Consider the following 13,688-nt stretch of genomic DNA (forward strand, 5'->3'; position numbering starts at 1 on the left):
TGCACCAATTTTTTTAAATAACTTGATTGACGTGACCTAAAAGGACGAAACTTTCAGGGTTAGTTGGAACCTTCGGCAATTCCTCCAAAAAATTTCAACTTTCTAACTAAATTAGATATTTATTAAAAAAATAAATAAATGACAACAAGGAGTTCAATTAAATTATGCGTCAACTCAATGTTTAAGTCCAAATATCTTTTGATTGATGACTGCTAGAAGGATGAAACTTTCAGGGTAAAGACAGAATCTTTGGCTATACTTGCATAAAATTTCGAATTTCTAACTATAGTACTTTTTTATTCAAAAATAAATAAACGTCGATCGTAACCAATTAAATTATGCACCAATTTTTTTAAATAACTTGATTCACGAGTCCTAAAAGGACGAAACTTTCAGGGTTGATAGTTGGAACCTTCGGCAATTCCTCCAAAAAAATTCACCTTTTTAACTTAATTAGTTATTTATTAAAAAAATAAATAAATGACAACAAGGAGTTCAATTAAATTATGCGTCAGCTCGATGTTTAAGTCCAAATATCTTTTGATTGATGAGCGCCAAAAGGATCAAACTTTCAGGGTAAATAGACAGAATCTTTGGCTATACTTCCATAAAATTTCAACGTTCTAACTATAGTACTTTTTTATTAATAAATAAATAAATATCAATCGTATCCAATTAAATTATGCACCAATTTTTTTAAATAACTTGATTGACGTGACCTAAAAGGACGAAACTTTCAGTGTAGATAGTATGGAATAAATAAATGTCAATCGTATCCAGTTAAATTATGCACCAATTTTTTTAACGTGAATTTGAGATCGAAAATAAGAAAAACTATTGGGAATATTCATGAAATTGGACGTACGTTTTTAGTGAGAGGTTCAAACTCTCCAATGGCCATTTAAGGTCGAGAGTAAGTCGAGCAATCATTTCCAAAATATATGACTATTTGTGTAGACAGCTCCAAAAAAAAATGCTTAAAGTTTAAAGTCAAATAAGGAAATGTTCTCGTGAAACTGAACGCATCGTATTAAGAAAAGCATGCTCACCAAATGACATTTAGGGTCTAAACCGAATAAGAAAAAAATATGAATTTTCAAGACGAGGAGTCACTTTAAAGCTCAAGAGGTCCAAATCTGTCCGCACAATAAATTCCATAATATCAGACTTGTGTCTATGGTGATGAATGTCCAAGAAAAATCATTAATTTTCAAGGCAAGCAGTCACTTTAAACCCGAATTTTTGGAAAACTCCTGGGAATATTCTTGTGAAGTAAAAAACACGCTATTGCAAAAACTACGCTCATCAAAGTACGTCAGATAACTCTATAAAGTCTCAAAACACTAGTTCTTTGACCCACTCAATTCATCTACAATTGCCTGGAATAGTATTAAGAAGACTAGTCCAGGCATTCGACATCCCTTAAATGAGTAGAATGAGCCGCTCAAATGATTAATTATTATTAAAATATGTAAAAACCAACCGAAGTGTGACAGTAATGAAAGACCAGAGATTCTACTTGCCTGAAATTCAAAACAGTGAGTTCTTGGCTCACTAACCACACCTTCAATTGCCTGGAAAAGGATTTAGAGTATTAAAAAGACTTCCAGGCTTTCCAACTGCGTCAGGTTGCTCTCTAAAGTCTTAAAGCAGTAAGTTTATAACTCACTGTAATTGCATGAAAGAGATTTGAGAGTACTCAGAAGACTAATTAAGGCATTTAAATTGCCTCTGATTTCTCTCTCAAATACTTCAGTCATCCTTGGCTATAAGAGGATTAAGAGTATTATGAGCATTAAGTCTTAAAACAGTAGATCTTCAGGGACTCACTCAAACCGATCATTTCCGAAATATGCAATATATTTTTGTGTCATGGTGACCAAAAACAAATAATTAATTTTGATGGTGAGCAGTGAGTTTAAAGTGGAGTATCTGGGAAACTGCTGGAAATATTCTCTTGTAATTAGAAGCATCTAATTAACAAATGTACGTTCTTTAATTGTTATTTGGGGTCCAAACTCGTCCAAGCACTAATTTCCAAAATATCAGATTTTTTCTGTGGTAATGACCAAGAAAAAATTATGAATTTTCAAGGTAAGCAGTCAATTCAAGCCCGAATATCTGGAAAATTAGTGGTGATATTTTCGTGAAACAAAAAGCATGTTATTGAGAAAAGTATGAATGGTGACAGATCAATTTAAAGTCAAATATCAGGAAAACTAACAGGGATATTTAAGTAAAACAAAATGCACCTTATTAAGGAAAGGGTGTACATCAAATGATATTCAAGGTTCAAAGTAGTTTAAGCAATCATTACTAAAATAACACATCTTAAAGTCAAGTCTTAATTTAGGGTCCAAATCAATCCAAGCAATAATTTTCAAAATATCAGACTTATTTATTGGGTGATGATGACCATAAAATTAAAATCAATTTTCAAGGTGAGCAGTCACTTTGAAGTCAAATATCTGGACAACTATTCGGAATATTTTGGTGAAACTGAAAGCGTGTGATTGACAAAAGTACACTGTCCAAATGTTATTTAAGGTCCAAACCAGTCGAAGCACTAATTTCCAAAATATCAGATTTTTTCTGTGATGATGACCAAGAAAAATTATTAATTTTTCAAGGTAAGCAGTCATTTTAAAGCCGAATATCTGGAAAATTACTGGAAATATTCTTGTGAAACAAGAAGTACGTATTTGAGAATAGTATGTTCTCCAAGTGTCATTAAGGATCTAAATTAATCCAGGCAATATTTTCCAAAATATTAAATTTTTCCTATGGTGATAACCAAGAAAAATTTTTAATTTTCAACGTCAGCCATCACTTTAAAACTGAATATCTGGAATACTAGTGGGAATATTTTTGTGAAACAAAAAGCATGTTATTGAGAAAAGGATGCTTTCAAAATATTTTTTAAGACCCAAACCAATTCAGGCTATAATTTCCCAAATATCAGACTTCTTGTGTATACAGTCAAAAAAAAAAAACGCTTAATTTTCAAATTCAAATTTCTGAAAAACTATTGAAGATATTCTTATGAAACAAAAAGCATCTTGCTAAGGAAACCACGCTCTCCACAAAATATTCATAGATAATTTCGGAACAATTTTTTTTACATTTTAATAGAATTATATGGTAGGTATCCAGCAACCCTAAAATGGCACCCTCTTACCTTCCTGGCCTTGGTCTGGTACTGGCGCGCCTTCTTCAGCTCCTCCTGCCCGCCGGCCACGTGGTTCTGCGTCGTTTCCACGTGGAACTCGATCCGATCCACCAGTTCACCCTGCGTCGGAGGACGAGGGGGGGAGGGTGGTAGATGGGAAAAGAACGGGAATCGGAAGGGGCGTAGGGAGGAGACAAGGAGGGCGCATAGTTCAACCACCACCGAAAGAGTCACACACAAAACACACACAGAAAACAACAAACAAAAAAAGAGAGAGGCGAGCGAGAGGCACAGTGAGATCATAAATAAAATGTATTTACAACAACACCGAATACAACAGATATCAATATAATATGTAAGTGACAACGGGCACACAATAATAGTTAATAAATCGTTATGTATGAACAGTTATCGTAAATGTTTATTAGTATGTTAAAAGGGTGCAATACCAATTAGATAATTAAAATAAATATATATATATATGGGGGGTAAAAGGATAAAAGGGGGAAAACGAAAGAAAAAAAAACAAAAATTAAAAAAGCTAATATACACAGTTCTAAGGCTAAGTTATAAAGTAACGACTCACCCGCCGGGCCCTGCTCTGGTATTTCAGGGCCTTTTTGGTGTCTTGAGTGGCCGTTTGGACATAGTCCACGGCGTGTTCCACGTGGAACTCGATACGATCGATCATTTCGCCCTGTTAGATGAAGAAGAGCGAGTGGGATAAGAGATAGAGCGGTTAGTTACGGAAGTTGTTAGTGTTTTAGGTTAATCTAAGGGTGTCCCAGTTCATTTTGGCAGATATAATAGCGATCTAATCACCAGTTTATACCTCAGAAGAATTTTTTGCCTAAACTGGTTGTAAAGTTTGGCTGCCAGTTAATTCTCTGTAACGTTTGAAATTTATTGACAAATGACAGACCGAGAGAACAACAGGGTGGCCAATTTTTAAATGCCGGATCCAATAATTTTATTTGCCATTATTTGATAAAAATTCTAGGTTAACCTCTTATAGGAAACTCATGATGAACCCTTAAATGAATTTCTTTATAAAACGTTAGGATTCGTCCAAACTTAAGAGTAGGAATGAAACACTATTTTAAAATATAAATAAAGAAAACTACTTTCTAATTATTTATTTATTTTTTTATTTACTCGTGTAATTTTTTATTCCGAATAAAACTTTGTATGTATTGTATGTATTATTGAGTTGAGTAAATAAAAAAAAACGATTATTATTATTATTATTATTATTATTATTATTTAAATTTAAAAATTCTCTATAGGGTTCAAATCAGGTGATCGGGTAGGCCTATCCAATACTTCAATTTTTTCAGATTCTGTAGGCCTATAAAGCCATTATTTTCGTCGTATTTAATCACTAGATTTATTAGGCGTGGCAAAAAACTGCTTCTTTTGCGAAAACAGGTCATTTTCACACTTTGGTCGGTGAGGGAAAATTGTCTGAGCCGAATTTTATGAAACTCATTGACCTCCACGGAAACCTGCTCCCAAAGGGCGCTTTTTAAGATAAACCCTTTAGAAGACGGATTTTTCTGTAAATGAATTTTGAACTTTTTAGCGCGGTACCTCGCGGACTTAAACAGTTGTGGGGCCTTAACAGTGACCTTCATGATGATGCGGATAAAACTGCGCTTTTCTACGTGAAAGTAGCTATCTCTTTTGTTAAAACTATTTGTTTCAAAAAGCAACTGCTTCCGAGATAAACGGGCTCAAACGTAAAATTTTTTTTTTCGAAAAAAAAAAGTGAATTTTTTGAGAAATGATTTTTTTTCTACTACAAAAAATTTTTTTTAATTTTTTTTGTTTACACTGTTAGAAAGCCTAATCCTTTAGGATTAAATAAAGGTATTATTCATGTCGCTAGATATTATACAGGGTGAGCTGTGTTAACAAATGTGAACCCCTTTAGTATAGTGTGTCCAAGATAAGAATGTCTATCATGGGGATCTTGAAAAATAAAAGATACGAAAATGGTTAAATTAGAAAAAAAGTTGCGCATTCTTAAGCCTAACAATATGCCCTTTAGAAGATTTTAAGATTCCGAGTAGTTTCGGAGATATGCCTAAAAAACCGACATTTTCCGATTTCGTTTTTATTTTATTCTGACGTTATTTAAAGAGATATGGAAAAATAAAAGACACTTTCATGAAGCTATTTTTTAGGCTCTGCAAATCAGCGTTCAGAGATTATCCGTACGACGTTTCGTTTCGCAGAAACCATCATCAACTTAATTTTTTTATAGGGCGTGTAAAAAAAGTATAACCTATATTACCTGAGTGGGAGATCCAATACAGGGTTGCCGAATGGTTGTCAAGAAAATTAAAGGAAAAAAAAACCGCTTATATACAAAAAATTATTTAAGGAAAGAACTCCGGGCAGTTGGCAACATTGTCATCAGTTATTTTTTGGGAGCAGTCAATGCTGCCAAGTTTTTCCGCGGATCAACACAATTTTCCAAACCCACTTAAAAAAAAAACCGTGCTGCCACTAGTATGACATGGGACACCCTTATAGTGGTTAATAAAAAGACTTTAAAGTTAAATAGTTACAGACATTATAGGACAAAAGAGTGTAATAACAGGCCAAAATTCTTATTACACTATTTTCTCTTATATGCTGCTCTTATCCACCCTTAGTAGCATGCTTCTGAAATGATGAAAGCATTACGGTTTCACTAAATTGTACTTTGTTTCAATTTTCCCGTGCAACCGGAAAACCGAAAAAAAGGAGAATTTCCAACACCCCCGTCGTCACGATTCAAGACACGCGACGAATTGCCCTAAATGATTAAGCAATAACGTCCGGATTGACACGGAAACGTTGTACCAATGGATAAAATCACACGATTTTATTGCAGATTTCTACTATTAGGGAAAAACCGTGATTTCCCAAATTTAAAAAAGTAGTCCATTTTTCTCAAAGAGACCTCTTAATAATAAAATTCAGAGATTGGGGAGACACAAAGTCAATCATGCCTTAGGGCGAAACAAGTGTAATAGTTTAAAAAAAAAATTAACATAATCTGAGACCATTGACTTTGTGTCCCTCCAATCTCTGAATTTTAGTGATTTCTCAGTTGCAAAATTGAGCCTTATACTGGAAGCCCCTACTTTGCAACTCAGACTTAAATTCAAATCGTCAATATAAAAAATGCTCTTATACCTGGTTTTCAACGAGCATAGCCATGTCCATGAACATGTCGTGGAGTTCCCTAATTGAGTTTTCTAGTTTGATGATGTCCGCGTGTCGAGCCTCGATGTCTGCCAGCGTTTGTTTGGCTTGTTGCGTCTCCATGATAATCTGTAAGGGATCATTAATAAATTTGCAAAAATATATAAGTAATTCAGACCAGGCATACATTCATGATTCAAGTTTTGTTGAGTTCTGAGGTCTATTATTTAAGTAAATTTAATCTTCAATATTGGAATTAAGAAATACCTTTGAGTTTATATAATTCTTTATTTACAACATTTAAACCCTTATAACTTTCTGCCTGGTTCATTGTTTGTCATGAAAATTGGCGCAAATGGAGCCCTCTACTTGTAGTTTAAAATGGTATAACGCCCTTAATTTAGCATTATGATTAGCATTTGAGGAATTACAAGGATATCCTTAATAGCTTGGAAGTTATGTGGCAAAAAGTCCAGAAATAATAAAGATATGCAAAAAACTGAAATCTGGTAATGACTGGAACTTGGATGACAAAACATGCTTTAGCTCAGGAAGACTTTGACTCAGAAAAACGGTTTGTATATGAAATGATTCTATAGAAAACGCATTTTCTTTGAGCAAAAATTGCATTCAAGTAGCTTCAGAGGTTTTCATGTTAAAAAACAAGCAAATTTAGTGAAAAAACTGCCCTGCGATCAAAACCTATCTAATTAAGCCAATTTTTAACTTGCAATCAAATTTTTTATATAAAATTGATCTACAGAGTGCCCCCTATAATGCTGTAAATGAATTACAAAAGGATCTTAAATAGTTTGGGAGTTACATGAAAAAATGTCTAAGAGTAATAAAAAACTTAAAAATTTCCATTTTATTTCAAATATCCCACTTCTGACAGGACTATCTTGGCGGACAAAACTTTCTCGAAAAAGAGTATTTGATTCACAAAAATGGTTCATATATGAAATTATTCCTTAGAAAAGGCATTTTCGTTCAGTAAAACCTCTAAAAAACGTCCATTATAAAAAACTAGCAAATTTACTACAAAAACTAACCGGCGACCAAAGCTAATCTAGTTAAGCGAATTTTTAACCTGCTCTAACTTAGAAAGTATTTAACTCACAAAAATGGTTCATATATTAATTTAATCCTAAGAAAACGCTTTTTCATTAAGTAAAACCACCATTTGAGTGCCTCAAAAAGTTTTCATGTTAAAAAATTAGCAAGTTAAGTGAAAAGAGTACCTTACAACCAAAACTAGTTTAGTAAAGCCAATTTTCAATCTAGAATCAATTTTTTTATATAGATCTGATCTACAGAGTGCCGTCTATAATACTGTAAAGGAATTACAAAAATATCTTTAATAGTTTAGGAATTATGTGAAAAATTGTCCAAGACAAATAAGAAATTTAAAATTTCCTATATATTTCAAAGAAATAACATCTGACGAACACTGGATGTTAGCGGACAAAATTTGTAAAAGTATACGACTCACAAAAAAGACTGATATATTAAATTAATCCTTAGAAATTGCCTTTTCACTAAGTAAAACCTCCATTTAAGTAGCTCAAGAAGTTTCTAGTAAATTTAGTGAAAAAAATTACCCTGAGACCAAAACTAGTCTAGTTAAGCCGATTTTCAAGATATAATCTATTTTTTGATATAAAAATGATCTACCGAGTGCCCACTATGATACTGTACAAGAATTTCAATAATATCTTAAAAAGTTTAGGAGTTATATGAAAAAATATCCAGGAATAGTAGGAAAATTAAAAATTTCCAATTTATTTTAAAAATCTCACTTCTGACGAGCATCGGATCTTGGCAGACAAAACTTGCTCTAACTCAGAAAGTATTAGACGGACAAAAAAGGTTCATATATTAAACTATTCCTTAGAAAACGTTTTTTCATTGAGTAAAACCTCTATTTGAATACCTAAAAAAGTTTCCATGCTAAAAAACCAACAAATTTAGTGAAAAAATTACCCTAAGACCAAAACTAGTCTAGAAAACCCAATTTTCAACCTAGAATCAATTTTTTTATGTAGAACTGATCTACATAGTGCCTTCTATAATGCTGTAAAGGAATTACAAAAATATCTTAAAAAATTTGGGAGCTACATGAAAAAATGTCTAAGAAATTTAAAAATTTCCAATTTAATTCAAAAATTTCACTTCTGACGAGCACCGGATTTTGGCGGATAAGACTTGCTCTAACTCAAAGAGTATTTGATTCACAAAAATGGTTTATATATTAAAATATTCGTTAGAAAACACTTTTCCATTGTGTAAAATTGCATTTAAGTAGCTTCAAAGGTTTTCATGCTACAAAACAAGCAAATTTAGTGAAAAACTGCCCTGCGACCAAAATCAGTCTAACTAAGCCAATTTTTAACTTACAATCAAATTTTTTATATAAAATTGATCTACGGAGTGCCCACTATAATGCTGTAAAGGAATTACAAAAATATCTTAAAAAATTTGGGAGTTATATGAAAAAATTTCTAAGAAATTTAAAAGTTTCCAATTTATTTAAAAAATCTCACTTCTGACAAGCACCGGATCTTGGCGGACAAAACTTGCTCTAACTCAGAGGGTATTTGATTTACAAAAATGGTTTATATATTAAATTGTTTCTTAGAAAAAATGTTTTCGTTGAGTAAAATTGCATTTAAGTAGCTTCAAAGGTTTTCATGTTAAAAAACAAGCAAATTTAGTGAAAAAACTGCCCTGCGACCAAAACCAGTCTAATTAAGCCAATTTTTAACTTAAAATCAAATTTTTTATATAAAATTGATCTACGGAGTGCCCACTATAATGCTGTAAAGGAATTACAAAAATATCTTAAAAAATTTGGGAGTTACATGGAAAAATGTCTAAGAAATTTAAAAATTTTCAATTTATTTCAAAAATCTCACTTCTGACGATCACTAGATCTTGGCGGACAAAACCCTCTTTAACTCGAAGAGTATTTGATTCACAAAAATGGTTTATATATTAGATTATTCCTTAGAAAACACTTTTTCATTGAATAAAAACCCCATTTGAGTATCTCAAGAAGTTTCCATGCTAAAAAACTGGCAAAATTAGTGAAAAAACTCTCCTGAGACAAAAACTAGTCTAGCAAAGCCAATTTTCAACCTAGAATTAAAATTTTTATATAGAAACGATCTACAGAGTGCCCACTATAACACTGTAAAAGAATTACAAAAATACCTTAAATAGTTTAGGAATTATGCGAAAAAATGTCCAAGAGGAATAAGAAAATTAAAAATTTCTAATTTATATAAAAAACTCACACATGACGAGCACTGGATCTTGGCAAACAAAACCTGCTCTAGCTCAAAAAGTATTTAACCTACAAAAAAGGCTCATATATTAAATTATTCCTAGAAAACGCCTTTTGAGTACCTCAAAAAGTTGCTGTATTAAAAAATTAGCCATTTTAATGAAAATGGTCTTTCCTGCAACCAAAACTAGTCTAGTTAAGCCAATTTTCATCATAGAATCAAATTTTTAAATAAAACTGATCTACATCGTGCCCTCTCTAAATCCGTAAGCCAATTACAAAAATACCTTAGAAGTTATCAAAGTTATACTCACTCCTTGTGTAAATACGGCAGAATTGTCCTGCTCTAACATCTCCTCCAGTTCTTCATTGGTTGTGGTTCTTCCCGCTATATATATAAAAAAAAATACATTAAGAAATGAACACTTTAGGACATATTATACACGTTTACTCACTAATTTCCAACTGCCTCATTATCCTGGCTTTACACCTCTCCCTATAATCCGTTTGCGTCCTGTTGTACTCTGTCATCACCTCGACGAACTTCCTGGACAGCGTGGACTGTTGGATCTTTCGTATCCTCAGGTCGGCGGAGTTCTTGTTGGTCGTTTCCTCATTGTCAATGCCTTGTTCTATTACTAAACAATAAAGGCAAAAAAATTAATTTAAAAAAAAAGGAGTTTCGGGTGTTCGTGCAATCCTATTTTCACCTGGCGGGCATTGTGTGCGACCTAGGAATCTCCGATTCGGGTGTTTCCTAATTATTCCCGGTTCGGCTTTTGTTTTCGGGAGAGGGAAATTTAGCGTTTGATCCCACACGGGAGACAGGGTGATGGTTATTTGTAATTTAATTAGGGCCCAAGTACTTTAATTAAGGAGTGAAGATAACGATTCAGTTTTTTATATGGATCCAGAGAGTGCCCTCTATAATATTCTGAAAGGGATTATCAAAATAGCTTGGAAGTTATATTAGGAAATGTTGGAGAATAATTGAAAAATTCGATTAGAAACCACAAAATTGCACTGGGATTCTACAATTACGGCTCGACACGATTACTCGATATGACTGATTCTAAATAAAATTAAATAAAACGATATAGCTTCTTCCTTATTTCATACGTGCATAATGTGTCAGCATCCTTTTTTTAAACGTATTTGTTTCATTGATTGTTTGCCAATAGTCATACCAGGTTTCATTAGTATATATCAAGAAGCTTTCTTAAACACAACAACTAAAAGATCTAATTCGACCCTATTTTCCACAACGTTCTGTTAATAATAGAGGCATTGGACCAGATTTTAAATTTGGAATTAGCGAAACTACTGAAAGTCGTTGCATTCATAAAATTACTGAAATTATTGACAATCACCGTGCTGACCGCTTCATTAATTTTTCAAACATAAGAGATTAGAGAAATTAATAAATTCACATTTATAGAGAGATACAATTTCCCTGGTGTTATAGGTGCTATTGATTGCAGCCATGTTGCCATATTGAAACCAAAAGTGGATGAACACAACAAGTTTTTGTGATTTTCCATGAATTCAATTATTATTTCCCTATGGGTAGTGGTGGTTTTAAACGACATTTTTTTTTATATAAAAAAAATAATATGGGCATATATTTAAATAAAAACACACGAAGGCATAAAAAATTAACAAAATAAATGAAAATTCTTAATGTTTATCAATAGCAAGACAATTGACGTTTCCATCTGTCAAAAATTAGGGAAAATAACAAATATATACCAAGAAACCTAAGTCGTGATTTTAGAATCCCAGCCCTGGACGTTGCCGGATAAAACCGGTTCTAGCTGGAAAACTATGAGGTCCATAAAAACGGTTCGCCTATGAAATTATTCCTCAAAAAACGCCCGTTCTTTAAATATAAATTTAATTCAGGTAGGGTAAAACACCCAATTGTTGGCACTCGACCAAATATTGGCACCCTTAGTAGTTTTCTTTGAATAAAAAAGTCGAATTCAAATTAATTTAAATTCTAAGAAAATAGACAAATAGCGGCAACCCTGCCCAATAACCAGACTTCATTGTTCACGTTGTGTAATATTGTTTATGGCTTTAGCCAAAAAGTGTAGTGAGATGATGTGAATTCTATCAAAAATTAGCGTCAAGGTAAGAATCCGTTTGACAATTATGTAATATTTTGGTACTTTGGACAGAAGAATTACCTGTAGTAGATATTTGATTTGTTGGATAAAGCGTAAATTAAAGCTAAAAAATGGTTTAACCCATTCTAACCTAACATTTTTTCTCTTTTTTAAGGGTGCCAATTATTGGGCATGATAATTGATGATTTTCCAATTCTTTGGCACCCATGCCAACTATTGGATTTAGCATTTTAATTAGCACTCTAATGATTGGCACCTCCTTTTTATCACACTATTTTGATTTAGTAATTTACTTGCTTTTATAATTTTAAAATGTTATTTGAGGTGGCTAAAAAAATTGTATTAATGTTTGTAAGAAAGGAAAATTAATATTAATATAAGGGTGTACAATATTAATAATAACACGTGTTTCGTTCTTTCTAATGCATCACCAGAATATAAATCAACAGGCAAATTATGTCTAACCTTTAATATTACACTCCTACCTTTTTTATATCTACTGTAACTCCGACTTTGCATTTTTTCTGTAAACTTTTCAAATTTTTTCCTCCTTATAAAATCACTTAAGTGAAATTAATCTACCTAAATTTGTATTATTTCTAGATGGGAAAAATTACAAAGAAAAATAAAAAAAATGCTATTAAAAAATATAGTGAAGAATTAATTCAGAAAGCTTTGAGCGAAATTAAAAACGGCGCAACAAAAAAGTCTGTAGCCAAGAAGTACCAAATCCCTAGATCTACTCTCCAATTCCGATTGGGAGCTAAATTTTCCAAAGCTAGACCTGGTCCAAATACTTACCTGACTGAAACTGCGACTTGTTTTAAGCCGCTAAAAACATTCTGGAAGTACGGAGTACTAAGCTGGAGAAGAGAAAATCCATATTGCCAATTAGGAAAACATCACTTTGCTCCCATATTGGATAAAGCACTAAAAAATTTAAGGGGCGAGGCTATAGTCAACGGTTTTAAAAGTTCTGGTTTGTTTCCGTGGAATCCAGAGAGTATTGATTATTCTAAATGTCTCGGTAAGAAACAAAGGGAAATTGAACATCTAGAGGAAATTAAAACCGACAAAAAAATCGACTATGATTTATTTTGCAAAATGCTAAATACTGATCTTCTTCAAGAGCTTGAAACCGGAAAAGCTGTCGAAAATCATAAAAATTGTAAATATTTTGACATTTTAAGAAACATTTACTCCAAGCTTAAACCATCCAGCGCTTTAAATATCTCTATAGTAGAAAATAGTCTTATAGAGGTTGAGCAGGAAATAAATGAATATGAAATAGGAGTTGCAGAAATTGAAGAAAATGTTTAATATCTTGAAGAAGAAATACTTAGCATGCCTGTAGTTTTTGAAATTGCTCGGATGGATAATAATGATGAATTTCCTGAAAGTGATGAAATATTAGAAGACAAATATGATGATCATGATGAAGACGGACAATCGACAAATTTGGAAAATATTAAAATTAAAAGTCCTAAAAAAACAGAATCTAAAATCTCGAACGAAGATGTTTACACACCTGAAAAGAAGAAACCAAAATTGATTATATCTCAAAATATCATATTAAAAAGTGCAAATGACTCCGTGCTTGAAACACATAAAAGTGATGATAATGTGGATCCTGTGCCGAACGAATTAAATATAGCACAGTACTTAGAAAAGCCTAAAACACCTGAAAGAAGCGGAAAGAGGACATCTACAAGAACATCATTTGTTTTAATTTCCTCTGACTATAAAAAAAGTCTTCAAGAAAAGGAAGAAATAAAAATTGAAAAGGAAGAGAAAAAAGAAGAAAATAAATTAAAAAGAGAAGAAAATGCATTGGAAAAGGAAAAAAAGAAGAAAGAAAATGATTTAAAAAAAGAGGAAAACAAGCAAAAAAGAGTGAAAAAACTACAAG

The 13,688-nt window shown here is 32.3% G+C and overlaps 1 protein-coding gene across 5 annotated transcripts in view; it reads right to left on the bottom strand.

The window, feature by feature from the left end:
* Positions 1 to 13,688, bottom strand: part of LOC126742538 (syntaxin-1A) — a 101,717-nt gene that overhangs the window by 35,778 nt on the left and 52,251 nt on the right. For 4 of the 5 annotated variants that reach the window (XM_050449193.1, XM_050449194.1, XM_050449196.1 and 1 more), the window contains exons 5-8: positions 10,106 to 10,288; positions 9,965 to 10,038; positions 6,356 to 6,493; positions 3,756 to 3,866 (exon numbers count right to left, since the gene is read on the bottom strand). In XM_050449193.1, coding sequence (XP_050305150.1) covers positions 3,756 to 3,866; positions 6,356 to 6,493; positions 9,965 to 10,038; positions 10,106 to 10,288 — 506 coding nt within the window. Of the gene's footprint in view, positions 1 to 3,178; positions 3,290 to 3,755; positions 3,867 to 6,355; positions 6,494 to 9,964; positions 10,039 to 10,105; positions 10,289 to 13,688 lie in introns of all 5 variants that reach the window. The other variant, XM_050449198.1, reaches the window with a different exon arrangement.

The sequence above is a fragment of the Anthonomus grandis genome, chromosome 11 (genome assembly GCF_022605725.1).
Source record: "Anthonomus grandis grandis chromosome 11, icAntGran1.3, whole genome shotgun sequence".
Classification (NCBI taxonomy): domain Eukaryota; kingdom Metazoa; phylum Arthropoda; class Insecta; order Coleoptera; family Curculionidae; genus Anthonomus; species Anthonomus grandis.